Raw genomic sequence first — 26168 nt, 5'->3', positions numbered from 1 at the left:
AGGCTTGCATAAAGGTCAAATAATCTAGAAAGCAGTCTCTTTATACACTTTCCCTTTTCAAATCGTTCCTTACTTAAAACAGATTCTAAATACATTTGTGGATGATAATGTGGAAGTGAATTCATGAATTATCCATGGATGACATGAAGGATCCACACAGGACATACGATCAATAAATACGTTTCCACTCTTCAAAGCTGGGATGCAATCTCACCTACCACCTCCTTGTACAAAGGGGCAGCCCCAGGGTGTCCCAGCCCTGGAGAGCACAAGGCTTTCAGGTTCCCCTGCTGAGGCTTTAAGACTCAGAGACAAAGCTCTTGGATTTTGCTACGCAGCTTAGCCACCACCCCAAGCGACTTGTCTGCACCTCTTCTCCAGAGGCCGAGCTGACTGCAGTGCAAAGAGCAAACCTTCAACCCTCATCTTCCAGCAAGCATGCGTGAGACTGAGTGGTGCCCATGGGACCAAGCGTGCATTTGCAAAACCACCCGGTGTGCCTGCAGAGGCTGCTCCTTCACTGGGTGGGAGGCAGCCAAGCATGAAGGACGTGTGCAGTGTGAAGCACTTGGGCCTGGGGCTCTTCGGCAGTCTCCCTTTCTCAGAAGACGTAGCCAAACCACCATGTCGTCGCATCCGTGTGAAATGAAGCAAGCAGAATTTATGAACGGCTCCTGAGCCTTGTTTCATTTCTTGTGTAACTCTGCCCTAACGGGGATCAGCATCCTGCACTGCCAAGCCCCCTGTTCAGCGCTGGATGCCAGAGCTCACTGGAAGTGCACGCTACAGCTTGAAGCCAGAATTAAAACCTGCACTGTTTCAGAGCAATTTCTAGGTTTTCTTCCTTTCTGTCACGAACTAATGCTTCTTTTCCTGAAATAAAACTGATTCTTCTTTACTTTGGAATTTCTCACTTCAGAATTTCCCACAGCGCTGAAAAATCCAATTTCTCCCAAGCCCTACCACAAGCTGCTGCTGCCCATGGTGTGTAAAACTGGCAGTAGCACTAGGTGGTTGATGTGGGCAAAGTGAGGTTTGTCGAATGAGGTTTTAAAGACCAGCTGACACAGAATGAAAAACCAAGATGCTTGGAGAGCTTGTCTGCTTGTAGGTGAGCATCAGCAAGTCCTTCACTTTCAAGTTCTCTTCTATGACTGAGATACCAAACAACTCAGCTCTCCATCTACCACGTCTCTTTTTCCACCAATGTCTTTTGTTCTATCAAACAATGTCTTTTGTCCTATTGCTGCAGGTAAGGTCTGACTGATAAAGGCTTTTCTCAGCCTGTAGAAAGCATTGGCCAGGATACAAAGCTGAGCCTTGACTAAAGGGAATAAATTAGTAGGGATGGATCGTGACAGTCACTGACTGCAGCTTTTGGAGGAATTTGGGGCAGCTCCTTCATTAGGAGGCAGTTACCTGGGGCTTTTCAGCTGAAGCAGGTGGCCAGCATTCTTTCTGACTTTGATAGAGCCCTCCTGATTCCTATAGGGCAGCTGGCAAACTGTTCTTTTTTATCATGTTTATATTCTGCTGTCTTTCTGCTAGGGAAAAAAAATAGGAGAGATGAGTCACTTAAATTGTATACAAGTCGAAAGTAATTCTGTGGAAATGAATGATGAAAAAAACCCCATAAAAAAGGTAAAAAGAATTGTCCATAGAATTAGCAATATTTATCAATCTGAAAAATACAAAGTGACAGAGCCAGTAGCACTGTGCTTCCCTGCGCTTCAGGTATAATGCCGTTCCTTAGACCGCATGCATGTTGTGGGAGACACCCTAAGATCCAGAAGGGTTATTGGGGTGTCTGCTTTGATAGCTGTCCTGATCGGTGACAACCCACCCTGCCCATGCCCTTCAACAGCAGCGCTGCCCTTTTCCATCCAGCTTGGGGATGTGAGGTGTGCCCCTGTTTAAGGAAGTTTTTCTGCATATTTACAGATTTTATTGATTTTTTTCAGATCTCTAAATAGAGCTGTAGAAAATGAAAAGGCTTGTGAGCCAAGAGATTCGTCTGTTTTTTTGCAATAGGACCAGATGGTTTGACAAGAGCTTCGCACGCCTCTTGCCTGCGCTGGCGCGGCAGAAGGGAGAAGGGTGCAGGCTGGGTGCAGTGGTGCAAGTTAGCAATAGATGGCACGCTCGAACAGGGGTAACCCCTGCTTGCCCCCAAGCAGCCCAAGAAATCCCTTGCGAGAGACCCAGACAGCCATAGCTCTCTTCCAAAGGGAGGCTTAGCTGAGCATCTGCTCTTCAGCAGGCACATACATCCACGTCTACACCAGCTGCAGATAAGCAGAGCTGCTGGGAAGTCAGATTTGATCAGGTCTTGCGTGTGGCTGTAGGCGTGTCTGGGACCCTTGTGCTGTTTGCTGGGTACTGGGGTGCTGGCGGCGTGTTGTTCATCAGTGTGGATAAGGCAATCTTGGTCCCCCATCCAGTCTGAAGCTCCATCACACCAGCCTGGGACTGGCAGTCTTGCTGCTGCGTCACCCCCTCTTCCCTGCTCCCTTCAAACCACCTGGCAGGGATGTTTTTGGGACCTGTGGTCTTCCCCAGGCAGCCGAGTCTCTTCTGGAAAGTGCATGAGAAGCTCTAAGCGCTAGCTGCATCTGCGTGGGTAATTTATGGTTCAGTTTGTGAGGCTAGGCTAAAACCTTGTCAGCAACAGGGTATTTTCAGGTACATTTCCTATGAAAACATTTGGGGTTTGTTCTTAGTGAAAAAGTAACAAAAACACGCATCTGTTTGGGACCATGGGGGAAGGCAGAAGGGCACTCTAATTACCTGATGTTTTTCTCATTTTTTGAAGTGCAAACATAATTTTGCTTTAAAACCGCAAGGGCAGAACACAAAGAAAGGCAAGCCTTGCATTTAGAACCTTGAAACCTCACGTGTCAACTTTTCATAACATTTTCCCTTGGCTTTTTTGACACCCCCCCCCTTCCCAAAGGCTGTTGGAAATGACTCAGCCGTGCATGGGGCAGACCAGGGCACGCCTGCAGCTGGGCAGTGGCAGGCACTGCTGACTCAGCCCGGGCACTGCCCCATCACCTCCGCCTGCCCAGGCCAGACCCTCACGCCCCTCCAGAGCAGAGCACCCTTCTCTGAGCAGGCGAAGACCACCCTGGTCCCATGGGAGGTGCAAGGCACCCTTGCTCCATTGCCCAGGCCATGCGTCCTCATGTCTCACTGCCCTGGTCCCCAGCTTGCCCCCCAGGTGGGAGGAAGACCGAATCACTGCCTAAAGCTCTTCCCAAAGCACCTTGCTCACAGTGTTTCCAAAGAGGAGTCTCAAATGAGAGGTGCCAACTGGCCAGCTCTGGTGGACAAAGGTGTTATGTTTTTGCTTGAATTTTAGATAAGAAGATAGCATGTTCTTCCATCACAGCTCCCCCACCAACAGCCACTATCACACTTTGCCTCATAAAAACCACCTCATGTGATAACAGAATACTTAGGTTTCAATGATCCCTTTCTCAAAGACACCGTGATACTTTGCCCCATCTTGGCTTTCATCCAGGTGTATCCACGTTGCTCATTAACACTAATGGTGATTGTTCTTACATATCCCAATAAGGCAGGTGATGAAAGCACGCAGAAACCAGCAAAAAGGGATAAAAGGGTTTTGTCAGAGCTGCAAGCATTAAGGCTTTATCTACCACGTAAGGACAGTCCCTTGGCTGCAGTGGTACTTCTAAGATAACAAGTTAATAACCTCGCTATAGTCAGCTGGAGTTCAAGTGGAGGAGAGATGAACCAATGAAGTCTTCTTTTCTGTGAGCCTAGGGTTACTAAACTGAGTCTCAGGTCTCAATTTGTAATGAAGAAAAAACACTATTTGAAATTCAGTTTATTTTGTTTCAATTCTTCATCTAGGATTTTACAATGTCCCTGTAGGCATCTGAGCAACAGGGTATAATTCTGCTCTTTTATGCTGGAAGGGCAATGTTCATTTTTTTTAACAATGACAGAGGAAAAATAATAAAGTTTGCACCCTGGCTTGTATATACATTCTTAAGACATATAAAGGATGTTCAGAAATTTAAATACAGACAAAAAAGAAGGGGAAACTTCTGCCTGTGTCCACAGCACACAGCATGTTTGACTCTTCTAGTTTTCCTGAAGTGCTCTGAAGCTGAGTGCAGAGATCTTCTGATACCTGGCGAATGAAATATGACTAATCAAGATGAGAAGTGGTTTTCCTGCGTGTCGGTTTATTTTGTTGATATCTTTCTACCTCCAACAGCAAAAGAACGCTTTGGAGAAAACATGTTAAAGTTTTGAGTATAGTTCCACCTCAGGGCTGAGAAAGCTTTAAGCCTGGGGAAGCAGGGGCCTCTCCTAGGAAAACCAGACTTCTCAGTCCCATCATAGCTGAGGCGGAGAGTGAGCAAGCCTGAAAAAAATCCTAAAATGGCAGCAGATTTACTTCTGCTACAGAGAGCCAGCCAAGACTAAAGCCACACCTTGAAGAACACAGCACCACAAGAAGCCTCTGCAGCTCTTGTTCAAAGTCTCTGGGTGGGGGTTTAGCTGGGCAGGCTCTTGAGGGCTTTCACACACTGTCAGGGGGGAACGGATGGAGCATCGTATGTGCCAGGCCCTTGGGCAGGTTTTTCATCCCCTGGAGGGATGAAATGTGTGCTCACACCTCTGATATGGCTATGCAAAGCTCAGGTGGCAAAGCTTAAACTGGTGATAAGTGTAGGTTTAAAATGAGTGCCTAGCTTTGCCAGCCATCACTGAGCACCCCACTTTGTTGCTTCAGCACAGGGGAGTGGAGGCAGGAATTTGAACTGTTACAAAATAAAGTTATGAAGCTTTGTCTGACCATACCCAAAATGTGTCGTTATGAGCTGATCTAGTTAAAGCACAATTTGATTTAGGTCTGGTTACATCTATTTACATATTTCTGTACCAGCTTCATGCCTTCCTCCCATCAAGGCAAGCTAAATTAATGTAAGCCACTTTTAGGTCAGATTTGGTGTAACTGTATAGAGTTTTCTCTAAAACTTGCTTTTAAGTTGGCTTGAAGACAAAATGCCCTACTAATCTTTTCTAGAAACTAAGTCAAAGCATCACTGCATGTTCCTGGAGCGGGGGACTGGTACATTTTTGTTTGCTTCCTGTGCTTTTACTGAAGTCATCACGAAACTAAGCATCACACTTAGCTGAAATGTTACTGTTTCCCTATTTGTCCCTGCCAGGTGCCAAAGACGGCAGAGTGGACTTGTGTCCCTGTTTAGGGGACACCACGAGGACCTGACAAAGTGTGGCTGTAATTTTAGCAGTGGATTGTTGTCAAAACCATATTTCACATATCCTTTTTTTGATCTCTTTTTCTGCCTGGGCAGTTAAATAAAGTAAGGATGTAATCAGACTGAGGAGCACCATTTTCATCTTTCTTCCTGAGTTTTTGGCAGTAGATTTTTCTTGCCTCTGGCTTTTGGTGACTGCCCAGGTGATGGGGCAGGGTGTCCTGCAGCAGAGGTGGGTATGCTCAGCTGAAATACGGACAATGCCTACAGTGGGTCTCTTCTCTTGCCCCTTCTGGGATGTGTGAGGCTGTGCATGCAGGGCTGCTAATGCAGGACAGGGCCAGCTTCACCCAGAGCTCACACATCCAGCTGGCCCCCCTGCTTTAGGATGGCTCCCTATAGGGTGGTATTTTGGGGAAGGGGGGGGTGTCATGGGAGCCTGGCTGGTCACACTGAGGCTCTGGGTGGTGTCTGGGAGTTTGCCCAGACCTCTTGGAGCAGGTCTGAAGAAGGTGCTTATGCACTGTTGAGCAGTGTGGCCCTATGGAGGGTCTCATGCCAGACTGAAACTGCGGGGTTGGGGAGCACAGGACACAAGAGACACCTAAATCTCTGCTGGCAGGCGCTGAGGATTGGAGAAGGTTGGAAAATAAAAGCTAACCTCAGCAAATCACTGTTTCCCAATGACAGTCTCAAAGTTGAAACCTCAGGTATGAATCACCTGCCCTTTAAAACCTCTTGGGGTTGCAACAAGTTCTGCTTGTGGATTAAGGACAAGGAGCTAATCAGTGAGGCTGCCAGTCCCTCTCCTTTGGGGTAAATGCAGCACACCCACATGCTGGTTCCCAAATTTGCTTTGCTTCCACTCTACAGCTTTGGCTTGGGAATACAGCCACGGCAAGAGCCCCTTGCCCACATCAAGCCAAGTCTGTGTAAACGGTCTGTCTGCAGCACAGATGGGGAGGTGGAGTAAGGCCAGAAAGAAAGTCTGCTAAAGCATTTCACCCAGTGCTTTGTGCAGCAGCCCCGCTGTGGTCAGTGGAGCTGCACTCATGTGGCTAAATTTGACCCTGTGGGTCTCTATCCTGCTGAGCTGCAAGGGAAAAGATGAAAAGGAGGAGAAATACACAGGGATGAACTGCCATCCTGCTGTGGAATTGGAGCCATCAAGATGACCAAAAGTAGATATTCTTAATTTTACTTTTACAAAAATAAAACTAGGCAGGGGCAATCCAAGCAGGGACAATCTGGACCTTAATGCATTTTCTTCTTCCCAGTGCTCCCCTTCCAAGCTTAGCTCGGCTCTTTCCTTCCTATGAGCTGTTTTGTAACCACTGCTCCTTGTTGCGCTGTGTGCCACAACACAAACAGCCCTGTGATGACAGCCAGGGTCTAACATGTGATGGTGAACGTTCAGGGTATTTAAATAGGGTGGGTTTTGGAGTCAGGATGTCAAGCCAGGTGCTGGCTCTGAATCCAGCTAATTTGCACAACCTCAGAAAGTGAGTTTTGTTGGCTCTCTGGAAAACTCTCCAACACAAGAGCAACGCTACAGCACAGTCTTGCTGTAGTTTCCCCAGGCCGTCCCACCTCTTCCTCCTCAGTTAATTTGAGCCATTGGAAATGGGATCAGACCCAGAGTACCCCATGTCCTGCGATTCTTTGTGGCTGTGACTGGATCCTGGATGGGGTGTGAGCTGAAACTGACCCTAAAAGGCAAAGCTCCTGCAAAGATATCTCAACTCATCTTTTCCTGAGATACCTCAGTATATTTTTCAAGGTTTTCTCGGAGAAAATAGCATGTCTTAATGGTGCCAAAAAGTAACACTGCAGAATGAGTGGCAGAGAGTGAGGTACATGGCTGGGAGACAAAGACCCTGGGCCAAGGCAGATGGGGGGAGTTTGACTTGATCCCCGGACTGATTACACCCTCGGTTACCATGACCTGGCCAAGGTCCCCTGTCCTCTGATAGGCACCACTCATGGACAGGTCTGACCTTCACAGTACTTTGCCTACATAGTTTTGGAGAGCTACAGGGCAATGGGAGAAAGCATGTGCATTTTGGAAGATTTCTCTTCTTTTCTAGAGGGACACAAAGTAGCAATTCCAGGGCATGCAAGGAGGAGTTGACAAGAGCTGGCAGCAGAGCAGAAGGTGTGCAGGAGTCCTGCCACTAGCTCTGCAGAGCAAGGCAGCTACACAGCTGTGATGCCAAAAGTGGAAGCCAGGGCGTGTAGTCAAATAGGCATGCACAATAGGGAACCAGATGCTCTGGGGCCAGGTCCTGCTCAGGGGTTACAGCAGGTAAAGTTAAGTGTTAGCTAGTTTCAGAAGACCAGCTCCATATCTAGCTAGTGACACTGGCAGCAAAGCTTGCTTCCTTGGGTTGGTGTGGTGCAGCAGATGAGGAAGAGGCACTGGAGAACCTCAGAGCACAAAAAAAGAAAGATCAGCTCAAGCGTGGCCAAGGCTAACTGTAAGATATTCATCCTCATCACCTGCTTTCTGTTTCCTTCTTGGTGCTGCGCTGCCCATCCCTCCCTGTCCTGGCTGCCCATGGCCTCCCTGGATCTCCTCTCACTGTGCCCTGAGCTTGTGCTCCTGTTGCTTCACTTTCTTTACCCAGGTTCATTGCTCATCTCAGGTCTTTGCCTGTTGTCTGCAAATGATGGCTAACACGCGGCACTGGATGACCGAAAAGAGGAGCTAAGATCCCTTTGATTCCTCTGCTAAACCCATGCTAACAGAGGCAGCCAAGCAGCTGTATGCATGCAAAGCCCCCTCTTTCCAGCTGGCAGGGGAATGGCTGCACTCACTGGACTGTCACCCCATGTTGCAGAGATGTCCCTTGCTAGAGGGCCATGAGCAGCAGAGGCGTTTTGCCATGGGCTGGTGAACCCCACAACAGGTGCCATCAGCACATGCTGTCTGTATTCCTCCTCCTGCTGCTCTTCTTGGGGTACCTGGACACTCCTTGGCTACCCTCTGCTCAAGGCTGCCCCTGATGCCCTGTGGTGATCCCTGCCACCTCATGGTGGTTCCTGCCATCCCGTGGCAGTCCCTGCTGTCCTGTGGTGGCCCTTTCCTCCAGGCATTTTGGCAAGCTAGGGGTTGGTACTGGTTTCCAGGGAGGACCGAGGTCTGCGTCAGCCCAAGACTTAGATGTGCATCGCTCCTGGCTGGAGGGGTCCACTGGCCATTGAGGTGGTGTCCGGTGGGGGACATCTCTGGTGGAGATGTAAGCACTCCCCAGGGGGGTAGATGGGGCACAGGGCAAGAGGTTGTGCAAAGGGAAGAAACACCTAACGGATAGTTGTCTGAACTGGGGAACCCACTCTGCTTCCCGCTCTGGCATTGCTCCAACATAGAGCATTTTACCCATTTTAACAGTGTAATGTGAAATCCATGGGCACTGTAGGACCCCACTTCACAGTTAGAGGCAGAGAAGCTGGCTGACAGCTGCAGTAGTCAGGGGGACAGCAACCCTCATATATCAAAACATATAGAGGCACTGCTTCCAGAAAACTTAACTGTAAGTATATCTATTTGGTGAGGTGGGGGAGCCTCAATGCCCAAAGGCAACCAGTGCTGTCCCCACGCCAGCCTCCGGCTCCTGCCATCTGTGCATCTCTGCAGCCCCAGGAGCCAACAGCTGCTGCCCCACACCACAGCACAGAAAGCTGCTCTCTCCTGGGTTCCTGCACAGCTCCTGCCAAAGCGCGTGCTGCCAGCGGAGGAGGAGGAGGACACTGAAGCAGAGCCGAGCTGGGAGGTAGGTAGTGCTCACACGTGTGGGAATTTGTTTTACCTACCCAGCATTGAGAAAAACTTGCCCAAACCCTGGCACTTTACTACAAGGGGACTGACTGGTGGCAGTATTTTATCTTTAGGACAGCCTGTTGTTTTCCTTCTCGTGCTCGCCTATTGTTCTTTGGATTCCATGAAGCCTAATTGCTGCTCCACATCTCCTCCTCCCACGGCTGCATTTGCACTGTCTCGGAAGCTGTGTTGAAAGTGGTTGTTCCTTCCCCCCCCCGTTGATTCCTGTATTTTTGCACCCATGGCTCTGAGTGACAGTGACCTGGTGCATCTGTCAACTGTGACTGCTTCTCACCTTTGGTAATCCGGTCCCTAGCACCTGTGCCGGAGATGAGAGAGGATTTGAAAAGCAAGCATGCTAGGGAGGGAGCAGCGTAGAGGATGTTTTCAGCTCAGGTTTGTGTGTTCACACTTCGGTGGTGGCCGAAGGGCTGATAGCTTCTGACCCAGCTAGTTCTCTGAAAACCTTTTCAAATGTATAGCCCCTGGTATCCCTGACTGCCAGCAGCATTGGCTTTTTATGAGAGCGTGATCTTCTTCTCCCTGTGCTGGCAATTCCTTCCCTGCTGCTCTCACGCCGCAGGTGAGCCCCCTCCTTTCAGTGTACTTGTGGAGCAGGAGTGGGATGTCAGAGCAGGGGCAGCTTGCCCAGCCATCTCTCCTCCCTCCAGGCCTGCAGCTCAGCCCTGCACCGTGTCTCCCTACCGCCGCTTCGCTGATGCTGCTGAAAACTTTTTGTTTACTGAAAGATTGGGTGACTTTTCTTTTTGCATAAGACTGATTCACAGCCAGAGCAGGCAGACCTCTCAGGACCAGCATTTTGACGGAGGGTGGTAAATGAAAGAAGGCTCCTTCTGACGTGGTTCTGTAACACCTGAAGGCCATTTGCATGAACTTGTTGGCCGCCAGCACCCTCAGACTGTAGTTTACGATTCTGGACCTAAGATACACTAAACCCCAACTTTGTATTCAAAATGTTTCTGGATGTCGGGCTTGTAGATGATTCCTAGGCCCAAATTCTTAGCACAGCAAGTGATTTAATGACCTTTTTTTTTTTCTAGAGAGGCTGGAGACAAATGTGTGATTTCCCTATGCAGTCACTTCCTTGTCTTGTGCAAGGGGGGAGCAAACAGGTGTGTTTTCTACAAAGCTTAACACTGAAAGCATAAATGAAATCATGCTGGGAACAGACTTGCATTATTGAGTAGCATGCTTTACTGGGAAGTACATTGAATGTTAACCTGTGGTATATGTGGTCAGCAGCTGTTTGATGTCTTATCAGAATACATATTCACATTTCAAAAGGCAAAGAAAACCTTTGCATCTCTTTTTTTATGATGTGATTTCACCTTGCTGCCTTGGATAGTGGATCTATTTTATTACATTACAGTAGAGAATTTCTGTTTTAACTTTCTGGTTTTAATTTGTCAAAACTGAACTGAGACATAGCAAGAATAAACGAGGGTTGTTCTGTTCCATCTTCAGACCTATGTTACTGATAAAAGTCCGAAGTAATTAGAACGGCAAGCATTCTTTGTCCCAGCTTATGACAATTATCGTTGACAAAGTGAAGTGCAAAGGTTTCTCAGAGCTGACTGCCCCCCCCCTATGCTCTGGGCTCTTCCTTAAGGAAACCTCACACTGGGAAGGGTTTTCTGAGTTTGAATTGCTGGTTTTACACATATTTGGTAGAATAAAGATAAAGTAAGCAGAGCAGCATTTTGGGTAAAAGAAGTACAAACACCCAAGCCGCTATCTTGTGTTGTTGATTATTCAGTATTATTTAAGACTAATTTCAAGAGCTTTCTTTTTTTTCAAAGATTGCCTAAAGCACTGTGGCTCAACTATTGACTTCAGGGTTTCTCAGATGTCCATTGCTCTGTCCAAGAAATGTGGACGCATTACTATTAATCTTGTCTATAAAAGCTGGTCTTGTGTTTGGGCCTGGTCAGAAAGACATGTTCACACCTAGTAATTTCAATAAGTTAATGAAACGTTTGACTTTTTACTCTTCTGCCTACAAACTTATAAGAAGGGGACATATGAAATCTTGAAGGTTCTTGGAATTACTGGACTGTATCAAAAAAGAGTCAGCAAAATAAATTCTGTGCATTGTAAAAGGAAATACAGATTTTACCTATGCAGTGGCAAAAGTTCATCTGTTTTGTCCCACTCATTTGAAAACCACAGGAGCCCCTCTTGTGCTTTCAGTACACCAGAAAAACATGAAACTGCAGTTTGGTAATGAGAAGAAAACCTGCCCCAAGCATCTGCATACCGCAAAGACACTCCTCCTCTTCTTGAACCCAACTTCTTGCCAGATCTGGTATTTTTCAGAACTCGTATTTCTTATCTTCACTGAGCTGCTTGTCCATCGCCAGCCCACAGGAGAGGTCAGTGTAGGTGGTGGGAGCACGAGCTGCTTTACCCTGGCTAGCCTAAGGGATCCTCCTCGCTGCTAAGGCAAAGAGAGGGTGAGAAGGGCTGATGCATAAAGCAGACTCCCTCCTGTCAGTGCAAGGTCTGCCGTGCTGCATCCAAAGCCAGGCTTGCAGCCCCAGGCTGTGTTGGGAGGAATGCCTGCCTCCATGCTCTCCACACACCACCACCACCACCCAGCTCCCTATGGCTTCACTCTGTCCAGTATTACTGCTGGCAAACCTTGGCATGTCTCCCTGTAAGCAGCACCACGCGAGATCAGGAGAGAGTATAAAGATGGTCAGCATTGATTGATCCCTGCAGGTTTTGTACCTGCACTGCCGCCTACATCCTAGGACAAACTGTCCTGCTTGCTCCTGATGTGTCTGGATGACTTGCTGGGTCCACGCTAAGGTGCTGAGCATGAGTGGCCTTCCCTCTTCCCCAACAAGCTCTGGCATGTGGCCTCAGCATGGCTGCACTTGTTTGCAGCGGCATGCATGGTGGATGTGCCTGGTATGGACAGCATGCTCCCTGGTGGGTCTTTAAGGTTGAAAACGAGAAATGAGTTCCCCAAGAGCCTGGTGCTGCAGCTCTCCTGGCTGTCTTGATCAGAAACATTTGAAAGCTTCTTCTGATACCGGTGAAAAGCCCCTGAGTTGCAACATCTAATCATAGCACAAAAAGTATGTAAGCATCTTTATTCTGCATGGCCAAATTCTTTTAGACTTACTTTCACTCTTGTGAGCTTGACCCATGGGCTTCTAGCTTTTTCCAGTGCAATTGTGTTGCCTTTGTTGCCCTCCTTGCCAAGCCCTTTGACTCACCACCTCTCGTACAGCAGGTTGAGCTAACCATGAGGTTTTCAACACTTTTTGTATCTTGCACATTTCCTGCAAGAGGTGGCAGAAAAATGTTTCCTGAGATGAAGTAGGTGAAAAAGAATAGCTACAAAATCCAGACCAAAAGAACCTAAAAACCCAAGAAAAAGCGTAAAGCTGTTCAACAGGTTCCTGTTTACCAGTGGCTCAGATAAAGATTGATAAGTGGCATTGATGAACTCTCCTTGCACGTTCTCTCAGACCACAGCAGCACAGGAGGTGTGTGTTACCCCAGCAAAGACTCTCTTCACACATCTGGCGAGGGTAGAGGTCTGAGGGAAGATGTGAAAGACACGACAGCACTGTGCAGATGCCTGCTTTGAGATCACAGCCACTGCAGTCTAGATGGGAAACACCATCAGGACCGGACCATTGCCCAGATTTTGCTGTGTGATGGTCTCAAGCTGAGAGCTGCCCTGGGGAGGCATTGCTAAAGGCACACGACCACTCTAAGGGGACCTGCTGCCAGTGGCAGGGTGCAGGCTTGAATCCAGGGTCCCTGAGTCACATTCCAGTCTTAAACCACACAGGCTTCCCTGTTTTAAGAGCATGATTTCATACGCTGAAAATATTTTTTCCTTTTAAAGTCTGGCAAGTGTGCAGAGCTGCTTCCAGGGGAGGCTCCTGTGGTGAGAGCTGAGCTGTGCTCACAAGGCAGACATGGGTGCCAGCGGCCACACAGGGAATTTCCTACCCTGCAGCACCCCAGTTCCTCACAGCCCCCAGGCTGGCATGACCCAAGGCCAGCCAGGAGGCAGAAGTGGCGTGGCCAACACAACATGGCAGTGAGCCCTCACAGGGGTACTGCTGGCACCCAGCCACGGGCAAGCACCAGGCTTGCCACCCAGGAGTAAGTCTGGCAGTCTGCACCATGCGCCACTGCTCCCAGGGGGCAGAGAGTGAGGACAGGGCCAAGCCCAAACCCTGCCAGGGACCACTCTAGCCTTTTCGCCAAGTAGCTCAGTGCCCTGGCCCATGCGCCAGCCACGTGTGGTTCATCTGCATTCACAGAGGCAAAAAGTGCTGTACAGGGTTAGGTGGCATTGCTGCGGTGGGAGCAATCCTGCCTGGTTGCTGTGCTGCAGCCCACAGACTTCACACCTGAAGGGTCAGTGAGCCCTGAGTGCTGGCAGTAAGGTGTGCTGGGGTTTTTGGTGGTCTCCAGCTGGCGCTGCCTGGCCGGGCGCTGGGAGCAGAGCTGTGCTCTGGCTGGGCGGTGAATTTGCCCCCTCTGCAGACTGGGGCAGCTGGGACTGGGCACTACTGGGGCAGGGCATATGCTCCAGTGGCCCTCTGCTCCAAGCCACTGTGGCCAGTGCCAAGCTCAGGTGGTGAGTACTGGGCAGCCAGCCAGCACAGGTAGCTTTGATCATCTGGTGGGGAAACATCAGTTTACACCAGAGAGGGAATCCTGTGCCAGTCAAACTAAGTTGCTGGAAAGCACTAGAAGAAATAAGCAGCCTGCAAGAATATAAAGAGTTGGAGCCAGTACAGGTTTGTCAAGAAGCAGCTGTGTCAAATCGGCCTCAATTACAGCATCAGGCAAGCCGGGCATAGTGGAGGTATCCCATACCTTGGAGCTAGCAAGCTTTCTGAGCACATCAAATAACCTTAACATGGGTGCACAAGTGGTCAGACGGTCAAAATTCCTGAGCAGTTGTGGCTGGACAGAATTGCTGCCCAGAAGGGTCCTGCAGCCAGGGCTGTGCTTTGCCCCGGCACAGGCCAGCGTGCACATTACTGCTCTGGATAAAGGGCTGGTGCACATTTTTACTATTTTTACATACACCATGACCTTGGGAGGGGGTACAAAAGTACTGGTGGACAGGGTGGCTGCTCAACTTGACCTTGACAGATTAAAAAGCCTGAGAGTGATGGGCTTTGGTTCATTAAGGACAAGCGCCCACTTCTGCACATGGGCGGGGTCAGCCAAGGCCACAAACACAGGATGGGGAAGGCAGCACTTCTGGGGAAAAGGATCTGGGGGCCGTCATCCAGCACCAGAGAAGCGTGAGTCACCAGTGCTGCGTGACTGCAAAAGAAGACAACTACCCCAAGACAGGTGACTCCTCCAGTCTTCTTTGCCAGGGCTAAGGCCACAGCTGGGGCTGTATGTCTAGGTTTGGGCACTGCAATGCAAAAAAGATTAAGGAAAACTGGACAGCCACCAAAAGAGAACAGTGGTTATGATGAACAATTTAGAAAACATGACCTGAAAGGAAAAAGATGATGGAACATGGCCTATTAAGATTGAAGGGAAACATGGTCTTAGAAAATTTTAATGCAGCTAGAAGAAAGCAATTGTTCCTCCATGGATAATGTAAATAACCTACTCAAATCATACCAGAACAGTTTTAGATTAAGTCACATTTACTAGGAATGAATCTGGAGAAGCACTGGCATGGTTTGTAAGGAGAAGCTGAGGGGAATGCAGAGGCTGTGGGAGCAGGCTGAACAACTGCGTGGCAAGAATAACAGTGGGACACTGCTGCTGCCTTCAAGACAGAGGATGGGCTACATGATCTCCCAGTGTCCCATCCAGCCCAGTTTCCTGTGATTTCTCCATTCCAACTCGTTCTCTCTTGCATCTTTCTCTCTTCTCCACCCTTAGGCAAAGCAACATCAGATGGCAATCTGAGAGGTGCCCATGCACTGGTGTACTGAAGGTGTGGGACAGTAAAGACTTAAAAACCTAAGTGCTTTGGGGTGAGGAAAAAAGCATCAGATAAGGGACAGATGGAAAATACTCTTGTTCTCAAAGACTCCAGATGTATTTTTTTACTTCTATCCCACAAGTGCCCTGTGGTAAAACATGAGTGAGAAAAACCCACTCACTGCTGACATTGTTATGAATTAGTTACTGTGCTGGGAGTTTTGCAACACACTGATTTTTCTGCTTTAGTGAGACCAAGCGATTGTGCAAGGCCACAGCTGTCAAAGCCATAATCTGTGTGGCTTTGGTGCCAGCTGCGAACAGCAGAGCATGGAGTGGAGTGAGCTGATCCAGGCCTCACCAAGCACCTCCAGCTGCTTCTACTGTACAAACTCAGCAACAGTTTTTGGAGGACTCTCTAGCTCTCAGCATTTTTTTCCGCATTGAGCATCTGCTGCAGGAGAGACAGAGAAACACCAAATAGGTCTTTTGGATGCACATTTGTATATGTCTACATACACAAACATTTTGTTACAGTAATACCAGTCCACTTTGGTGGAGGGTATCAGTATTTGACCAAGCTGAAAAGAAAATAAAAAAAATCTGTCTGCTATCAGCAAAACAGACACATCCTAATTCTACTGGAAATTTGTTGAAGATATGAAGTCTGCCTGTTTTTGAGGAAGAAAGGTTAGAAGAAGAGGTTATTTAGTTAAAAAATGCGGTATTTGAAAATGACACATTTAAAAATGAAAAATGGCCACGTCTTGTCTGGAACTTTTCAGAATAAAGTATTGTGACTTCATTTCTTTTTCTCTAATTTGGAGGGGGGAAATCCTCCCCAAACAACTTGGCACTTTCAGAGATATTTTAGTCAATCTAAATATACTTCTTTGATGACAAAAAACCCAGATTACTCAAAATATCACCTGCTTACAAAATCTCACCCATCTCTTTGTACACAGGCATACAAATATGTTATCCCAGTTAAGAAAAGGAAATGAACCATTCTGCCATATGGCACATTTGTACCTCTACACTGGCAATGGTCTGATTAAACAGTTTTGATTGATGTGGTCCTACTAAGACGGTGTGTTGACAGCTGATGTTGATAGAGCCGAGCATTGTGGCATTAACTGAAACAGGCAAGGATTTCTCAAAAGATAGCTCCTATGTGGGGTTTCCTCTTGTATCCCCCAGGTGACTGCCAGCCCTGGGCACCCAGGTCTCGGTGTCCCCCTTACCCATCCCTGCTGCCCTGTGGGAGAGGGGTGCAAGGGATTCGCTGAGGGTACTACAGCCAGGGAAGAGACCTTCTGGTCCATGCAGGAAGCAGAGGCATTTGGGAGAGGGCTGCTGAGACAGAGATGGCCAGGAGGAATTCAGGGTGGGAGGTTCATCAAAGTGCTACCTGACACACTGCTCCCATGCTGCAGAGGCCATGCTCACTGTGACCTCCTGCCTCTACCTTCTCCTGCAAAGCCAAGCTGTCATCATTGTTCTTCCCATCAACAGTGACGACTGCTGGTATTTTACAAGCCATTTTATCTGAGCAATCCAGCCTGTCTGAAGATTGCGTACTCCCTACTGCAGTTAATCCCAGTTCTGTTTCCTCTGCTGAAGTAAGCCCTCTGAAATGTGAAGTGAGAGCTGATTTGGAAGGGAAAGGCCTCTTCTTGATGAAGAAGCTGCTCTTATTTTGCTGTTGGGCAAAGGCAGAGGAAAGTGCTCTTCTCAGATAAGAGCACCTGACTCAGTTGTTTACCATTGCTTTGAGATGGGTGGAAGCAGGGCATGGCATCGAGGCAAACTTGTCCTCCACTTTCCAGCCAGCTGCTATGATAGCGAGCAGATCCAAGAAATACTTTGTCTTTTCTTGGGAAATACTCTGCCAGGTAGGGTATTTTACTCTGCTTTCCCCCCCCACCCCGTCTTTTCCTAATGGCTGCTGCACCAACATTGGAGCCTGTGCTGTCAGAAAGGTGCCTCCCATCCACCTTACCAAACAGCCAGGGCCATACTAGGGCTCACAGCTGGTGCTCCTGAGGCTGAAGCAAGTTGCTGGTGGTGTCTTCTGTTGCAGCCACAGTTTCCTTTCTGTGTTCAAACTCAATTCATCTAAACCATCTGTAGGAGGAAGGAGAGGTTTCTACAAGAGCAGGCAGTTTTGCAGCAGCTAAGCTGGCCCTCGCCCCCAGGCTGAGGAGCTGCAGTGGTGGCATGGGGTAAGAAAACCCTCTGTGACTAATGTCAGAGGCTGAGCTAGCATGCATGGGTGGTTCTTCGGTGCAAGTGAATATGTCTAGCTGTAGAAGCTGCAGATGTGGCCATGTTGTTTCCCTCACAGCAAGATTCGTTTTGGTTGTGGCATTTGCCACAGCCTTTCTGTTTAACATGGGGCTTCAGTGGAGTATCACTCCCCTGACCTTGGGGCTTCAAGGAGTTCAGGGGAGTAGAAGTCTGCGTTACTCTGATGTGCTGGTCACTTTTAGGCTGACAGTGTCTTCAGCTATACGAAGTGTTGCATGTGTTTCTTCCCCACTGAAGCAATTTTACTGACAGAAGATAAAAGCAGAAACTAACTTCAAAGGTAAATACAAGAACCACTGTGGTAGCGATGGCAGCAGCTAAAGGGGAAGTGTGAATGAATGGCATAGTGCAGAGTTTTGTGGAGACTCCCCTGCACCCACCAGCTGCCTGGGGCCACTGTGGCCACTGCAGGCTGACCCTAACAAGCACCATCAAAACATAAAAGACAAACCAGAAGGCTCCTCCGACAGTGACATTTTCCCTGTGTTTTTTAACCTGAGTGGTGACTGAGGTGCCTGTGCACCGGCATTTTTACCAAGGTGGTGATGCCACATGGCTCTTCTCTCCTGCCGCCCACAGCCCTGACTGGGTGCATAGTGTGGCGTGTGGCACAGCTCCTGCACCCAATTCCAAATTGGCCATAGGCTGGAGCACTGGAGATACCAAATCAATTGCTTCTGTTTTGCTGTAAGGCATTTCTTTCTCACAGGAAAGTTTGCAAGAGTTTGGAGAGACACAACTAGCCCTGGTATCAGTGTCCAGCTAAAACTCAACCACAGGGACACTGCAAGGTAGCAGCCAGGGCTGCTGAAGGGAGCTCTAGGGTGGATTCTGGATGGGTTCTTAGCAAACAGATCTGAGACCTCCCTGCCCCCTGGCTCCCACCCAGCACCTTGGGAGCACCACTGAGGCCCTGGGAGAGAGTGCCCCGTGCCTGCCGTCCTGTCCCCAGCTACGAGAGCTCCTGGATCAGGTGTCCCCTTTGTACACTTAACCAAGGACCACTTTATACCCGCTGGCTTGCTCTCCTCCTGCAGGAAGGGTGCTCCACAGCCTCAGTGCCACACTGGCAAGCTCCCTTCAGCCCAAGGGACAACCTGTAAATATTGTTTTCATATGCCTGTGCTTTCTGTAAGGTGAGACAATCCTCCCTTTCCCCTGGCCATTTCCTCACTGCATTGTCTGTATGTGGCAAAAGTATCCCTTCCATGACTTTGCTTTACCAGGCTGAGCCCAGCTCTCTTGCACTGCTCCTGCCACCTCACAGCCCCTCTGCACCTCCTTCCACTTCAGCACTTCTGAGTGCTGGTGACCTTTAACTTCTGTGTTCATTTTTTTACCACCTCTTGCTGGTTTACCACATTTTCTACTTTGTTATCTTCCTCACATGAACTTCAAAGTGCTGTTTGTTGGCTCAGTAGAAAATCCCTGTTTGCCTGCACGGCCCTTGTGTAACTCAGGACAAGGTGAATGCTACTCACAGACAGAAAAAGTGTCAGGAAGGATACAGGTCACCACAGCCTGGATCATAGCTGGTGGTGGAGAAAATCCAGAATGCATATCGCCCATCCTCCTCCTGCCAGATATCTTCCTCTGAGCTTTCAATGGAAATTTAGCATACCTAGAGCTTCCATCACCCCACATCTGTGAACACACCAGTGGTTACTTGTCTCTATCGCACTCCAGCCCAGCAGTGCTCTGACTGCCCATGCTCTCCTCCAATTACCTGTAGGAGAGCAACTAGGGATCCGCATGGAGAAAAGAATAAAAGCTGCCTCCAGTTCTTCCCTGTCCCCTAGTCCAGGCATCTTCCATTAGGTTTCCTCATTGTAATTATTGCTCTTTCAGGCAATAGTTCCTACAATCCACCCCTGTGCTGTGGGCCTCCCCTCCTGTCACACCCACATACACCCAGGGACAGCACCTTTCCAAAGCCATATTTGTCATCTCCTAAACCCGTTTTCTCCCTTCCTTTCACTGCCTTCAATAAATCACATCCTTTCTTGCCTTTAATGAATTTTCTGCCTCTGTTGAGAAAAGCTCAGGTGACAGCTATGTGTCAGGAACACCAACTACCCCGGAAGTGGTGCAGGCGCGTAAACCTTTCTGAAAGACAGGCAGATCTAGGGACTTGAATGTGTATATCACTTCTCAAGCCACAGCAAAGCTGCTCCTGGAAATGTTACATCAGAGACTGTAATTCTGCTGTTTCCTTCCAAAACACTGATACCACCACAGTTTTTTCCTCCCTCTCCTTATTACCAGGCTGTTACCCATATGCAAAGTGCAGTCCTCTCTGGTCTTCCTAAAGTACAGCAGCCAGCTGTCTTCCAACCACAGCAGTTGTCAAGCCTGCTTACTTGTATCTTATCTTTTTTTCACTTGAATTCAAGCTCTTTTCCTTGCCTTTAAGATCCTCTGCATCTTCTTGCTTGCTCCAGCTTTTCACACAACAGCACTTCCTCTGATGTTTCCCTGTCACATCCTTCCAGCTTCATGCCTCACTTTGCCTGGGTGTGCAGAATTGTGGCTGGAATTCTGCTGGAAAAAAAACCCAACCAGCTGGAAATTTCTCAATTAAAAAAAATAATAAATTAATGAACGGAAATCTTCTTGCAAAATCAGAATGTGTAACAGAAAATAAGAAAAAATATAAGATTTTTTTTCATTGTATAGTATGTATAAATGTTTTAAAATGCAGATCTGTTTCATTATTTTACAGGTTTCATGTCAAACTATTGTTTAAATTTTTGTTATATGTGTTAATAACTTATCAGACAAACTAATGCAAAAAGCATCCAATGGAAAAGCAGGAATCTTTAATAGATTGATGTTTTGTTCATAAGAAGAAATAATGAAAGTTGACCTTATTGACTTCTAAATGAAAAAAAATAATAGAATGGAGTTACATTATGTGGTACTGTATGTCTGTAACAGGATGTACTATTGACATACTAATGAGATAATTAATATATATAGACAGAATAAAATAAAGTTCTATTACAAAAATGTTCAAAAGTTAATTCTGAAAAAAACACCCCAACCAAAAAAAGAGGAGCTGGTGTCTCTTATGTAATAAGACCGAGTATTTAGAAGCAGGGTGATGCTGTGGTCATTGGTAGCGTTTTAAATACCTCAAGGGACAGGTCTTGGTAGCATTTTAAATACCTCAAGGGACAGGTCTTTTGTTTCTGACTGTGCTACTACACTAGTGCCAGGTCTTTCACTAGGTTACTTCTTTTCCCCAGCCCATTATCTCACTTTTTTTTTTTTTGTCTATCTGAAGTATTTAGCTCTTCTCTTCCTTGGGACTGTCTTTCACCATCCATTTAGGCAACAGCCACCAAGCTCGAAAGCTACTTCAAATTGGAGCTGATAGCTGCTACCAAAGAACAGGGCTGTAATTTTAATAACAGTCATGCTTTAGATCCACATGCCACACATTTATTTGGGGCTCTTGGACAAATCCCTTGTATTCTCTGTGCTCCTATAAAACAGGAACGGTGCTTGTTGAGAGTAATGAATGAAAAGCATATAATTTGGCTGACTTATAAAGCATCACAGTTTACAGTATTACACAAGACAAAAATAATTTAAAACTATTGAATAAGATAAAAAAAATCAAGCCTATTCTTGTTTCAATTTTTTTCCTTGACCGTGTACCCTAAACGCACTAAAATAGACTTTAAAAAAACCCAAAGTAGCAAAGAAATCCTGAAATATCTCCACTTGAATAAAAGCTGCTTAAAAAATGATTGTAAAGAGGTATCAGTAGGTGTGAGTCCTTATTTTGCTCAGAAAATTAATACATTACTTAATAGGGAGGGACATAACTAGACTGCAGTATACAAGTTGATATCAGCTGAAGGAAATGAAAATCTAATATAATGCAACTCAGAAATTATATGTCAGCTGCTGTAAAAAGTTGCAAATTTATTAGGGTGTTTTCTGTGATGTAGACATCTGAACTTTTAAATTTTTCGCTTAAATCTGGGGTGGCTGTGAAGAAGGGGGGGTTAGTAAACACATTAAAAGAACACCTGTCCATGTGCTACCTTTACCATCTTCAAAAAGAGCAGTGTTTGGTTTTTGTTTCACAGAATGTGTTTGTAAGCCCTCTCACTTCTTTTTCCTGTTTACTGCAGCTACAAAATTTTCTGTTTGCCTCAAAACCTATTCTTTAACTGGCAGATGCCCATTTGACACCTGCGTATCACCAAATCTCAGCCATCTCCACAAGTGAAGGAGTAAACTTGGAAACTCCCAAGAACGAGACACAGGACAAGAACGCAGAAGAAGGAGGAGGAGACTGAGGCCAACTGAGAGAGTAGAGGCTTCTTGCTGTCAAAGGTAAAGAGTCCATTTACATTTAATGTGCTGCTCTTGAAAGCAATAGGCTAACCTTGGCAAGCAGGGGAAAGGGACCTGCAGCAGTTGTCTCTCATTTGATAGCCTCTGGAAAACTGCTTTTTTAGTTTGGCTGTTTTGCCAATTGATGTGGAGAGAAATGGAAAATGCTGGGCCCTGGTCAGAACCCGTCGAAGTTATAAAGGTGTAAAGGCAGTCTGAAGTGGAGCATCACCAGTCTCTGTTCAGCCTAGGAAAAACACTTCTGAATTTTGCCAAAATCAGATTCATCATATCTATAAATCTGTATCTATGTATCTGTATCTATCTACATATTTACGTATCTATATGTCTATGACTCAGTATTGAGTATTTTTTGAAAATTGTTTACTTTTGATTGTTGAATCTATGGACTGCTTTTATGGGGCCCCTGACAGGCAATTAAGAAAAGCAAGCCATTGCTGCCGTGCTTACACTCAGTGTGTTGGGGTCACACATCAAAAGCATTAGTATGAAATATTTTCTGCCCATATCTGTTACTGCATGAACAGCCATTATGTAGCGACTCAGCATCTTGAAATTTAGGGGTTTATGCATGAAAACAAAGTTGAAATTAATAACGCAGGTGTCTGACCTACAGCTGAAAACTCAATATAAGAAAGTATTACGCCATCAATGTAGATTGCAGCACTGCTTTTCTCTCATTACTTATTTCTGAACAAGGAACTCCTTGGGGTTGAGTGCTGTATTTGTAACAGGTTTCTCCGCATTGCATGTGCCAATTGACTTTGACCAAGAAACAGTCCTGGTGCCTCAAGAAAAGCTGAGGCAGATCAGTGAGCCATGAGCAGCACCCACACCTGCTGTGGAGAACAAACACTGACTCTAGCACCCCCCTGTGCTGTGCATACAGATCCTCCCATTCCTCTGCACAAGGTGGCACAGACAGGCAAGAAGGGGTGAATTTTGACTCTTTCCTCGCCAATGTGAAAATTTTCACTGTTGTCTTTCTTTTCATATACCCAAGCAGCAATTTTTAACTCAGGGGAGCGTGTCCTTTACTTTTAATGAATTGATCACCGTGATTCATATTATTGCTACAGCTTAATAGCAATGATTACTACAAATGATTCTTAACTCCTGGAAACCCTGTGCCTTTGAAGCTCTTTTCAAGATGTGACCAGCCTGTAAGCAAGCATAACATAAGTGCAGTGCATAATGATCATGCAGATGTTAGGGCAGCAACAAGGCAAACTCCTTTGAAATAGTGTTTTTTGAAAGAACCATTACTTCTTAAAATGTGAACACTTAATTCTGCAAACCAGAACCCCTTTTACAGGGGCCATGAGGTAATATCGGATTAAAAAAAGAGGTGGCTAAAGCACTGACTCACCTTTGGAGAGCAGGTCAGACTATTTTAAAGCTGTCTTCAAAGCGATTCTGAAATTCATTCCGAAATGACAGAAGGGAAACACCCTAGATTGTTTTGGGTTTCTCTAAACTAGAAAACTGAAGTTCAGCAGAACAGGCAGGAGCAATAAATTGCTGTGTTTTAGCAACAGGCACAGCCAAGCTGTTACCAGCTAACCTGGAGGTAAGTGGCAGCCTTGCAGCAGCAGCCCAGAGCTCAGCACTGCAATGCTGCTGTGTAACCCTGCTAACTCCTTGCTGCTGCCGAGGTTTTCTGTATGCAATCCTGCACTCACCCATGGAAAGCTAGCTTACATACCTCTGCACTCCATGACAGCATCTAGCTCGGATCAGCCCAGCTAAAAATGTGGCTATGCTGCTGGGTGATGGCTTCTTCAGTCAACACACTTTATAAGGGTTCTTACGCTACAGGCAAAAAGCTTCCCCGCCCCAGGGAGCACAAGAAAATCCAGATTCTAAGATCAGATGTAGGTTTTGTACCATTTTGCACCATTATGACAATTCAGAGCATGAATTTTTCCCTGTCACTATAATGATGAGGGGCTAACTTGCTGGTGCTGTGGTAGTTTCAGGGAAACTTGAGAGAATCCCAGTGCTCATACTTATGCATATATAGGAATGACTGGCAGGCTGCAGGTAAAGTTTTCGGGGTGGTACAGCTACTCTTGTCCAGCCAGTAAGACTGAGACTGCATTCTGCAGTCCTTCTCTGCCTGGAGGCTGACCCACAGGCTCAATCCAGCACAGAGAGAGGCAAAGACCCCTGGGAGTCCCGTGCCCAGCCAGCCATTTATTCCTTGCTTTTTCCTGCACAGGTATCAGATGAATCCCACAAGCCAGTTCCTTGGCACAACAGAGTATGACTACGGATATGATGAAAACACTGCTCCATGCAATGAAGGAAACAGCTTTCGCAGGTTTAAGTACCTCTTTCTGCCCATTCTTTACTGCCTTGTGTTTGTCTTCTGTCTTCTGGGAAATTCCTTGGTCCTTTGGGTTCTCCTGACCAGGAAAAGGCTGACAACGATGACTGACATCTGCCTGCTGAACCTCGCAGCCTCCGATCTCCTCTTTGTTGTGCCTCTCCCTTTCCAAGCCCACTATGCTTCAGACCAGTGGGTTTTTGGCAATGCTATGTGCAAGACAATGGCTGGCATTTATTATACAGGGTTTTATAGCAGTATTTTCTTTATAACCCTCATGAGCATAGACAGGTATATAGCAATTGTCCATGTTGTCAACGCCATGAGAATACGTACAGCCTCTCGTGGCATAATTACAAGTTTAATCCTGTGGCTGGTAGCTGGCTTGGCTTCTGTACCCAACATAATGTTCAACCAGCAGCTGGAAATTGAGCAGTCTGTCCACTGTGTCACCACATACCCCCCAGACAACAACACCTGGAAGGTAGCCTCTCAGTTTGCAGCCAATATCTTAGGTCTCTTGATTCCCCTTAGCATCCTCATTTGCTGCTATGCCCAGATACTGAAAAACCTGCAAAAATGCAAAAATCGGAACAAGATCAAGGTGGTCAAAATGATTTTCATAATTGTCATCGTTTTCTTCCTCTTCTGGACTCCCTTCCACATCGCGCTGTTCCTAGACTCTCTGCAGAGCCTGCACATCATCAATGACTGCAAGGCAAACTACCAGATAGCCCTGGCCCTGCAGCTGACAGAAACCATCTCCTTCATCCACTGCTGCCTGAACCCCGTGATCTATGCCTTTGCTGGGGTGACATTCAAGGCCCATCTTAAAGGACTACTGCAGTCCTGTGTCCGCGTCCTCTCCAGCCCTGTCGGAGGTGCCAGGTGTCAGTCATTTTCAGTGCCCACCCAGCTCTCTGGCTGCTCTGACAGCACAGGGGTCCTGTAAGCCCACTTGACCTGCCTTCTGGTGTGGGTCATTGGCCTAAGGTCTGACATGGCACTGGAGGTTGTACCACCTGCAGCATCCTCTTGGGAAAACCAGTATACCTGTATCTCCTTTCAGGATAGCCGTGAACTATGACATGAAAGCAGCAACATGAGTTTCCTGAGAAAGAGCACTGGTGCATTTGTAAATGGTGACCTTAGAAGCTTGCCACACAATGATTTTTAATTAAGTTTTAGAGTTCTTTTAATAAATTTCAGCAACCAGGGTGCTTCCTCTAGTACTTATTTTCGCCTTTGATGAAAGCATTGCTTACACCTCACCCCCAGATATGCTCTCCCTGGTGGAAGCTGTCCATACATGAATCACTACATCCCTGGGACAGGCATGGGGCAACCCTCCAGGAAGCAGGGAAGAGGACAGGCATGATTACTTCACACTGCAAAGAGGGAATAATCTCAGCCACTGTCACCATTCCCACTTTGCTTCAGCTCCCGGATAAAGAGGCTCCTCAGCTCAGGGCCCTGTTGCTTTGCTGTGGGGCATTCCCAGGGGCACAGCCATGGGGTCCCTGGAGCTGCCGCCACCCAAAGCATGCCTTCAAAAATAGCAGAACAACATCTCCAGGTGCCCCCTATACTGGTCACTTGTAGAGGCCCATACACTTGAATATGTCATCATCAAAGCAGCTTGGTAGTCTGCTTCACTGCTGAAGGCTTGGGACCTCCAGCTCTGTGCTCCTAGCTCTCTCTGCTAAATGTAACCACAAAACAGCATGTAGCACATAGGCTCTGTTTCTTCTTCCATGCATCATTATTTTCTGCCATTTTAGAAATGTTTTCTTTGAATAAACATATTAATGCACCTTTTTGTCTTGGCTTCTGAAAGTCTTTCTAATGACTCACAAGCCTAGATTAGGATAAGAAAAGGATGTTTTTACAGATTTTTGAGGCAATATCATGCAAAATACATCTGATGGAATTGAGAGGCACCCTGGAGCTCTTCAGCAAAGTAAGTCTTGCCTCCACTCTCCTGTTGCGAAAGATTTATTCTTGAAACCCCAATAAAAATTCACAGTGAAAAAATAACATTTATGTTGAGGCAATATTACTGTAAACAAAATTTTAAGTTAAACAAGAGAGTACCTGAAACCAGGAAAAACACAGGCTGGGTATT

General features: G+C 46.9%; 1 protein-coding gene and 1 long non-coding RNA gene across 5 annotated transcripts in view; one reads left to right on the top strand and one right to left on the bottom strand.

The window, feature by feature from the left end:
- The first annotated feature begins 8178 nt into the window (after positions 1 to 8178).
- On the top strand, positions 8179 to 25263 carry LOC101924126 (C-C chemokine receptor type 8-like). Of its 4 annotated transcripts, XM_055806113.1 has the most exons (4): positions 8179 to 9034; positions 10143 to 10214; positions 21489 to 21693; positions 23936 to 25263. In XM_055806113.1, exon 4 carries the CDS (start codon positions 23943 to 23945, stop codon positions 24993 to 24995), a length of 1053 nt encoding a protein of 350 aa, XP_055662088.1. In that variant the 5' UTR covers positions 8179 to 9034; positions 10143 to 10214; positions 21489 to 21693; positions 23936 to 23942; the 3' UTR covers positions 24996 to 25263. The 4 variants fall into 4 exon arrangements, with proteins under 4 accessions (XP_055662088.1, XP_055662089.1, XP_055662090.1 ...); XM_055806114.1 differs by lacking the exon at positions 8179 to 9034 and having other exon boundaries at positions 9830 to 10214; XM_055806115.1 differs by lacking the exons at positions 8179 to 9034; positions 10143 to 10214 and adding an exon at positions 11863 to 17623 and having other exon boundaries at positions 21535 to 21693.
- Positions 24475 to 26168, bottom strand: part of LOC114013514 (uncharacterized) — a 44335-nt gene continuing 42641 nt past the window's right edge. Inside the window, exon 6 of the long non-coding RNA XR_008747490.1 lies at positions 24475 to 24614. This is a non-coding gene — a long non-coding RNA (uncharacterized LOC114013514). The remainder of the gene's footprint in view (positions 24615 to 26168) is intronic.

Source organism: Falco peregrinus, chromosome 5 (assembly GCF_023634155.1).
Source record: "Falco peregrinus isolate bFalPer1 chromosome 5, bFalPer1.pri, whole genome shotgun sequence".
Taxonomy (NCBI): Eukaryota; Metazoa; Chordata; class Aves; order Falconiformes; family Falconidae; genus Falco; species Falco peregrinus.
The sequence above is the reverse complement of the archived record's forward strand: the minus strand, read 5'-3'. Positions and strand labels throughout refer to the sequence as shown.